This window comes from Metopolophium dirhodum, chromosome 6, assembly GCF_019925205.1.
Source record: "Metopolophium dirhodum isolate CAU chromosome 6, ASM1992520v1, whole genome shotgun sequence".
In the NCBI taxonomy this organism is placed as follows: Eukaryota; Metazoa; Arthropoda; class Insecta; order Hemiptera; family Aphididae; genus Metopolophium; species Metopolophium dirhodum.
Window position 1 is genome coordinate 31,940,442 of NC_083565.1, and position 9,452 is coordinate 31,949,893.

General features: G+C 27.3%; 1 protein-coding gene across 3 annotated transcripts; it reads left to right on the forward strand.

Moving 5' to 3' along the window:
* Positions 1-73: 73 nt before the first annotated feature.
* LOC132947174 (uncharacterized) lies at positions 74-6,373 on the forward strand. 3 transcript variants are annotated; one of them, XM_061017387.1, is made up of 10 exons: positions 74-196; positions 305-617; positions 677-772; positions 999-1,181; positions 1,246-1,314; positions 1,375-1,501; positions 3,049-3,316; positions 3,935-4,063; positions 4,158-4,669; positions 5,931-6,373. In XM_061017387.1, exons 3-10 carry the CDS (start codon positions 699-701, stop codon positions 6,012-6,014), a joined length of 1,446 nt encoding a protein of 481 aa, XP_060873370.1. In that variant the 5' UTR covers positions 74-196; positions 305-617; positions 677-698; the 3' UTR covers positions 6,015-6,373. The 3 variants fall into 3 exon arrangements, with proteins under 3 accessions (XP_060873370.1, XP_060873371.1, XP_060873369.1); XM_061017388.1 differs by having other exon boundaries at positions 305-772; positions 1,426-1,501; XM_061017386.1 differs by having other exon boundaries at positions 81-192; positions 305-772.
* Positions 6,374-9,452: the final 3,079 nt, after the last annotated feature.

The following is a 9,452-nucleotide window of genomic DNA, read 5'->3' on the forward strand; positions in this document are numbered from 1 at the left end:
CGAACAAAAGTACTCGTCACCGATTTATAATCCAAGACCGTGATTACAAGAGTTCCGCTTATCACTAGTCGGTTGTCCATGAATGTCTTTAATTTGTTTTCGTAGTTTTCGTAGTTCTCGTAAATCGTGAGTGGTGGACACAATATTATTTGATTTTTTTTTGATTTTTACCACGTGTGTTCGTCTGACCAAGTAGGTAATAAATAGGTGCTTTTCAAACATTCATTTTTAGTAATACAAATAATATCTCATCAAATTCGTGACTGTGAAATCAAAAGGTTATGTTTTTCTTGGTTTTATTCAGGTGCTCATTCAGGTATTCGGTGGGATTGCAGTAGACATTTTAAATATTTTGTATTGTACTTGAAGCATACCGTATGTTTAAAAAATATTGACACGCGATATCTAACCACCCAATTATTCTATGGATGACTGGATTGACTACCACGAGAAAACGTACACCTCAAGACACACAATCATCGGTCTATATGATACACGTAAACATTCCAAGATAAAAGTGATCGAGGCTACTCTTTCGCGTACTCTTACACGTCCATTGATCGAGATCTCTTTTCTAAGTTCCAATTGCATACAATACAGATGACTCTACTGATAAGGTTTTCAATATCCTAGAACTTCTATATATTAATTATCTTAACTTTATTTTTGATAATAGTATATAACACTACATTTGAAAAATGCACAAGTGTATAGTGTGTGGTAATAGATCTATTAACACCAATGTCAATCGCGAAGGAGTTAGATATCATGGGTGAGTAATGAGTATCAATTTGTTCTAGAAATTTACTCGCTCAAACTGTTGTGAAAAAAACGCACATTGATTTTTGAATCATATTGTTGATATGGTTCATTATCCTGTTGCGTGATACTTTGAAATAATTTTCAACCGGTTTAGCCTAATAAATTCTACTTGGTGTTTATTTTCCTAATCTAACATTAACAATTTATTGTATTAATTGATATTTGTTTTAATATAGATTTCCCAAGAATGAAAACAGGAGAAGAGAATGGTTTAAAGTTTTAGGAATTGATTGTTGTCATAAATGGCAACGTATATGTAGTGATCATTTTTTAGAAGAGAACTATAAGCCAGGAAAAAAGCGATTTTTATTTTCAAATGCTATTCCCCAACCTTATGATCGAAATGGTTTTCCTTCTAAGTAATACATCTTGATGTCTATAATTTAATTTTTCATTTTCAATAATATTTTCATTTTTATATAGTTATGCTACTCAAAGTAATGATGTTGAAACTGGAAATAATGTAATTTTACCAATGGAACAAACTATAAGGTGAGTTAATGAAAATTGTATTTGACTACATTTTGTTTTTACAATTATTTAAAAATTTAGAAAATTGGCTTATTATGATGAAAAAGATTACATAGAATCTGAATTTTACAGAGAGGAAAATATTGAAAATGCTGTTGTAAATAATTTTAATTTACCAATACTTCCTAGAAATAATGAGGATATGCCGGTCAGTAAATAAGTATTAATATTTTTAATAAACATGGTCAATACAGTCTGATATCTTTATCTATTTTATGATTTTCCATGCTTTCCTTATTGAATATTTAGGGCCATGGCCCTGGTTTCTCTTCTTTAGTAATTTAGTTCTTCTAATTAGGCATCAGTAATATTCTTGTCCACTTATATTTATAAAATAATAAGTAGTTTAACCACCAATGTGTGTACTTTTTTTGGAAAACTCACAAGATATATTTTTTAGCCACTACTATACTCGGGCCGTCGTAAGAGCACTTCTGGGCAGCGATCAAAATTTGTCCGTTCTCGCGCATTCCCACCACTAAACCCTCCAAAATACTGGCCGCTACTCGCCGTCGCTGCTCCCATTCATCCACTGAGTGGGGGTATTTACGGCAGCAACTAGGTGGTACAGTGGGAGAAATTTGTGTACGAAACCGCGGAGCTCAATCAGTTGGATGCGCGAAGGAGTAGCGCTCTTACGACGGCACGAGTATAGTGTATTGTTAGGAAATAACTACTGTAATTAATCGGGGATCTGTGTAATTCATTTAAGCATTTAACTATAGTGTTAAGGTATTTTGTGAAAAGAAAACCAGTCGTCTTTCCTGAAGTTCCATTTCACAATAGAATCGATCTTAACAGTGGTACTATCTTAGTAGTATCATAAAGGTATATACAATATAATATATATTTACTTTTTTTGTTTATAAATAGAAGAGTAGCTGTAAATATTTGTTAACAATTTAAAATTATAATAATACTAGCTGAATTGCTTGGCATTCCTTTTGGATGTAACACACTGTGGAAGCAATGTCTTATTATGTTTAAATTATATTATATTTTAATAAATAGCCATCCCACCCGGTATTGTCTGTGAGACTCGCTCGTGATTAGTGCTTGCGAGCAGTATATTATCGCGGAACCCGTGTTGTATATACTTTAATTAATGGCTAATGCATACATAATATAAACCAATATTTTGTAATATATAAAATCAAAATGGTCAACTAATAACGCCCAATCAAAGCTGTGTGTATATTTACTATAAGGAAATAATCATCTTGTAGGCTGTTCATTGTATCATAATAAACGAATAAATATGTACACACAACTTGTTTTGCATCATATACTGAACAGCCAAAGAGGTACTGAGAATCATCAATTGTAAATATCAATAATCGATCTTAGCTTACACCTGAACAATATTGCATTGCTTGGGAAAGGTTAGCTGGGTTATAAAGTGTTCTATAGTAGTGAGTAGTATTCTGATTCTATGTTATTCGCAACCAGTACTCTGTAGTTTATTATTTTGATTACAAAGACATGGGAGGATCCATACCCTCTAGTTTCTACAAAAAATAGTCTTTAGACTATCCTAAACATATAGACTATACAAACTAGACTATTGAATGTTATATCACTAAAATATGTGTTTAGCTCATATTATATTTTAATTTGTGTTTAATAATTGACAATCTAGCTGTTTTTAATATTAATATATTTGTTTAATATGAATTTTGTGTTTAAATTTTAAAGGACCATACTTTAGGATCTGGATTACGATGTTCCGTTAAAAACTGCTTTAACAGGCATTCAAAAAATCTTAGTATCTTTGGCTATCCTAAGGATTACATGCTAAGAAAAAAGTGGATAGAAAAATGCGGGATAAAAAAAGATCCTGCTAAAATAGGAATACGTGCTATGCGAGTTTGTAGTACTCACTTTGAACTAGACTGTTTCACGAATACTGTATTAAAGAACAGATTAAAACCAGGTGCTGTTCCATCATTATTTTTAAATAATGGTAAGAAAAAAATTAATTATTTGTTATTTTATTTTGTATTAACTTTTTAACTATGAATTAGCATTCTATTATTATAGTTTAGGTAAATACAAAGTTTTATTTATTTATTTATTTTGCTATATAATGTAATAACTTTTAACTTTTTCTTTTAAAAATAAAAAATGAACAATATTATAAACTTCTTGCGATTTAATATAAGAAAGAAGGTTTTATTAATAAAATAGAATAAAGCAAGCCTATGCAGTAAAAACACTAGTTCATAACTACAATTCCCTTTTCGTTATATTAATATTTATATATATATATATTTTAATAATGTCAAGTTGCAATTATTGCAATCTGTAATTTTTCATTAAAACATTTTGATTTTAATTCATTCCATATTAATTTTCAAAAATCTATCCTTAATGATCGCTGAAAATATAAAACTTACTTATTTTTGTTGTATAAACATGTTTAAAATAGTCATTTTCCCTCTTAAATCAGTTAATCCAAGATTACTTGGAAATGACCTTTTTAATAATCTTTCTCTGATGTTATATTTCTTTCTGATAATAAAATTGTATTTAAAATCTATTTAATAATTTAAAATTAAAATTCTTTTTTTCAAATCATTAGCACCTGATTCATTGCCAGTGTCAATTAATGAGGTGCCAGTATTGAGTACACGTGAAGATCAATACATAGGTCAAATAGATAATGAAGCTGCTGAACAGTCGTCAGAAGAAATTCAAAATAATTTTCTAGGTACTATGTAAAAAATTATTAGTAAAATAAATGTTAACTTGTAATTTAAATCCAACATTGAAATCAAATACTAAAAAAATTAATAACCTTTCAGATAATACAGATAATACTTCCATGATAATTGACCTTACAATTGATGATTCATCTAATAGTTCAAGAATTGAAGATGTTACAAAGGATATACATGGGTTAATTTTTGAAATGTCTAAGGAAGTTGTACTTCCTAGTATATATTGGAAGTGTGAACATCTAAATGCACATAATGCAACTCGGTTTTATGAGCGAGACGCTCTTGATGTAACTGTGAAGAAAATTATTTTTTATAATAACCTTGTGCCAACTATACAATTATATGGCAAGAAATACGAACATAAAATGGCTATTACAACAATGAAAGAGTTAGACGATCTTTTAGAAAAAATAGATAGTGTTGAAAAATGTTATGGTAGGGGTGGATTTGTATTTGAACAGTGTATAGGGTATTTTGAAAATAGTTCACTTAATATGTGTGATGGCTGTCAAGAGTTGGTAACAGATCGACATTTGCAAAGAATGAAAGCAAAAATTGATGCTAAAAACAACACTTTGGAAAGTCTTAAAAACAGAGTGAGTTAACTGGAGGATCTTCATTCCTAAAATAGACACTTGTTCTTTGAAAAACTATTAATGTGTTTAAAATATACTTTTCCATAACTTTAAGTTGTCAAAAAACGACATATTTAAATATATATATATATATTATTTACTTTTCTTTCAATATAATTTTAATTATTTATTAGAGTGCTTAGATATATTAAAATCAATATTTGTACGAGTAGTTTATGATTTATAATTAGAGCGCTTATTTTTATGCACTTGCATATTTATTCTGGTTGATCGTATGTTTCAGTATGCCTAGTGGGCACAGAATTTGTTTCATAAAATAAACATTTTAACTATGGAACTTTTATGATGCATATTTTGCATATTTCGACATTTATAGTTTTCATTAATAACAAAATAAATTAATACACAAATTTACGCTTAGCCGATAACATTTAGCTCTGTTAGTTTAAAAATTAAAGAGACTCGACCTATTATAAAACTTGATGGTTAGAACATTATCTGTGTCCTTATTGTGATTTTTACGATTATACAATATTTAAGTGAGTTATGAACATTTTTAATTTACGTTATATTATGTACGCTTAACTTGTTAAAAAATTGAACTATCATTAACTATGGTAAGAATAGGTCGATTCACTCTAATTTTTATACTAACAGAGCTATGTCACACACTTGTAGGACAAAGACAACAATATCCGTGTGGCGTTCACTTAATTGATTCCTATTTTTCTTACACATTAAAACTACCTGCAAAATACAGATATTTTTTAAAAAAAAGTATTAATGAAATTGCGGAATTGTATGCATTAGTAGCAAACTATAAAGGCACTAAAAAATCTTAAAAATAAATGAATTTTTGAGTGCATATTTGAACGTTTTAATGCATAATATATATTAAATATTCATGCATTTTTAAGATTTTTTAGTGCCTTTATAGTTTGCTACTAATGCATACAGTTCCGCCCTATAGTTATAAGTATTTAAAACTTCAACGAATGAATGTGGAAATACTCCAAATGATATAATGCTTATGTAAATCAAAATGTATGTTTTAATTCAAAAGGTTAAAAATCCTATAATGGCTTACGGAATAATACTTATGATAAAAAATATTGTTTTGTAACGAGTTAATATTATGTAAATAAATGTTTTCGAAAATATTTATTTTCTGTAAGAACGAGTGTCTTAAGTTAAATATAAAACCCTGTATATTAGTTACTTATTAAAATAGTTTATATTTTAATTATATTTTATTTTATAGATTGCTGAAAGGACAGCAACTGTTGTGGAACTGAGAAGAAGAATGACGGAAATGAAAAATCTACAACAAACCCTCGCATTATAACTTTTTTATTATGAATTCTGCGTATGGCAAAATTAAAAAAAAATATTGTATTTTTAGTATAAAAATAATTATAAGTTTATAAACGTTGTATTATATTTGTATATTTTTATGCTGTATATTTATGGCCCAATCTCCGGGTAAACTTTAAAAATATAGATTTAATTTGTGGCCCAATCTCCCGCTAGTAAAATGTAAACAAATATATTATACAAAGCAGGTCGATAAAATGTGGCTAAATTACCAACCACATTTAAATATTAAATATTTAAACTATACATACATCACATTTGATAATTTAACAAGTATACATTTTTTTATATCAATTAGTTATTAAAGGTCTGAATATGAAATTAAGCCTATCTAATGTTTTTTTTTTTTTTTTGGTTTATTGGGGCTTTAAGACCATCCTATATACCAACTATAATATATCGATCTACAAAATTATTTTATAAAGAAAAGTAACAGAAGTGTTTGTACTATTTTAGTATCATTCTATATAAATGTCAATAATATTTTATTCGTTGGGTCTAAAAGCCCGACAATTTAATACAAGGTTCCTTATAAGTTATAATTTGTTATAATAACAGTTGAGGAATAATAAAGATCTTAAGGTAAGATTTTTTTTTTAAGTATTTCAATTTCAAATGTAGACGACATTTATCAAACTGAAAATTTACAAGTTATTTAGTACCGTAAAATGGGGTTACTTTGATAATTTTAGATTCTGAGCGAAGCGATGAATGTATTCATTTTACAAAGATATGTGTTTTTATTTATTTTTTGTGTCTGTCATCACATTTTAGGACAGTAAAAGTGCTTTGATTTTCTTCAACAGTAACTTTTCTGATAGGAAAGTGAATCTAGTTGCTACTTTGGGGGGGTCAAAAGTAAAACGTTCACAGAAGTTTTCAAAATCGACATAAACAACAAAAGAAAAATTAAGGAAAAACGGTAATTTTTACACAAAGTCGGTTTTTGAGAAAATCGATTTTGGTTTTTGGTGCAACTCTAAAACAAATGACCGTAGGTACATGCAATTTTGTTTATATTAGCATTTTCTATACACCATAACATTTTCCAAATATTTTGACTAATATTGAGCTGTTTACGGACATTTTCAGTTTCCATTTTTTTTAGTTTTTTTTCTACAAATATCAATAAATTTATTTGTTGGGTAAAAAAGCTTGAAAATTTAATACAAGGCTCCTACTACAGTTTTACTATGACATTTGAAAAATATTTAAAATCCTTAGTTACAGTTTTTATTTATAAGCATTTAAAGTTCAAATATTGACAAAATACGAAAATATCACGAAAATTAGCAAATTATTTTGAGTTGAGAATTTATAAAAAATTTTCTTTTTCAATCTAATATTTGAAAATGTAATACAAGATTATCTATAAGTTTATCTACATTTATCAAAAAAAAATGTCTACAAGAAAGTCATATTACATTTTTATAAACATTTAAAGTTCAAATTTTGATAAAATTTATTAAATTTAAAATGTAATATTTATTTTGTAGGTTAAAAATTATAAAATGTTCAACTTCTGTAGCTGAGGATTGAAAATTTAAAACAAGGTTCCACGTAAATAAGTAAATATATAAATTACTTTATTCACAATAATATCATCAAATATACTTAGTAATATCTCAGGCTGACTGACCGTTTTAGCTCAGAATCGTTTTTCTTATACGATGATATTATATCATTGAATTCAAATTTAACACCATTCATTACAGTGACCCACCTGTAACCTACAGTACAGCAGAGCGACATCCACTTACCGACCATTATTTTAGTTTTTTTTTCTATAAATATTAATAAAATTGTATTTGTTGGGTAAAAAAGCGTGAAAATTTAATGCAAGGATCCTAAGTTATTGTTTCAAAGGGAGATGAAAAAAATTAAAAATCCTTAGTCACAGTTTTTGTTTAAGTATTTAAAGTTCAAATCTTGACAAAATACGGAAAAATCACGAAAATTAGCAAATTATTTTAAGTTGAGAATTCATCAAATGTCATCACCGTTTAGGACAGTAAAAATGCTTGGATTTTCTTCAACAGTAACTTTTCTGTTAGGAAAGTGAATCTAGTTGCTACTTTGGGGGGTCAAAAATAAAACTTTCACAGAAGTTTTCAAAATCGACGTGAAAAACAAAAGAAAAATTAAGGAAAAACGGGAATTTTTACACTAAATCGGTTTTTGAGAAAATCGATTTTGGTTTTTGGTGCAACTCTAAAACAAATGACCCTATATACATGAAATTTTCACTGGTTGTTTATAATTGCATTTTCTATACACGATAAAATTTTTAAAATATTTTGATTTGTTTTGTACTGTTTAGGAACATTTCCAGATTCTAATTTTGTTAGTATTATTTTCTATGGATGTCAATAAAACTTTATTTGTTGGGTAAAAAAGCTTGAAAATTTAATACAAGGCTCCTACTATAGTGTTACTATGACATTTGAAAAATATTAAAAATCCTTAGTCCCAGTTTTTATTTATAAGCATTTAAAGTTCAAATCTTGACAAAATACGAAAAAATCAAGAAAATTAGCAAATTATTTTGTGTTGAGAATTCATAAAAATTTTTCTTTTTAAATTTAAGGTTTTAAAATGTAATACAAGATTATCCATAAGTTTGTCTACCTTTATCAAAAAAAAAATGTTTACAAGAAAGTCAAATTAAATTTTTATGAGCGTTTGAAATTCATATTTTTACAACATTTGATATTCACTAGATTTTTCATGTAACGATTTTCTTATTCTGTTGTTATTCAAAAACGAATAACTGTAGTTACATGAAAATTTTACTGAATGTTTATATTTTCATTTTCTATACACCATACAATTTTGAAAATATTTCGACTTTTTTTGAGCTGTTTACAGACATTGTCAGTTTTCATTTTTTTTAGTTTTTTTTTCTGTAAATATCAATAAAATTTTATTTGGGTGTTAAAAAAGCGTGCACATTTAATGCAAGGCTCCTGATATATTGTTACATATGCACAATTTTTTTTATAAGCATTTTCGCTGAGATTCGTTGTTCTTATACAATGATATTATGTCTTTGAATTCAAATTTAACACCATCCATTACACTTGACCCACTTGTAATCTACTGTACAGCAGATCGAAATTCACTTACCCACAATTTTTTTTTATTTTAATCTAATTTTATTTTATGGATAACTCATTTGGTATTGACGATAAAACTCTCAAAATTAAATATTAGTTGCAGTCAGTAGTCATGTTCAATATTTTAACGTTTTAATTTTTAAATTTTTGATATTATCTTCAGAAATATCAATCTTTTTAATATTATGCTATCAAAGTTACACACACATATCATAGTTTGACCAAATTCACCAAAATCTTGTACTTATTCAAATTATTTTTCAATTAGAAAGACTTAAGAAATTTTCATTTCA

Excerpts from the sequence above, each read along its gene's own strand:
- LOC132947174 (XM_061017387.1), top strand. The coding sequence starts at position 699 with ATGCACAAGTGTATAGTGTGTGGTAATAGATCTATTAACACCAATGTC. Across the intron at positions 1,182-1,245 it reads CGAAATGGTTTTCCTTCTAA|TTATGCTACTCAAAGTAATG; the intron begins GTAATACATCTT and ends ATTTTTATATAG. Across the intron at positions 1,502-3,048 it reads GAAATAATGAGGATATGCCG|GACCATACTTTAGGATCTGG; the intron begins GTCAGTAAATAA and ends TAAATTTTAAAG.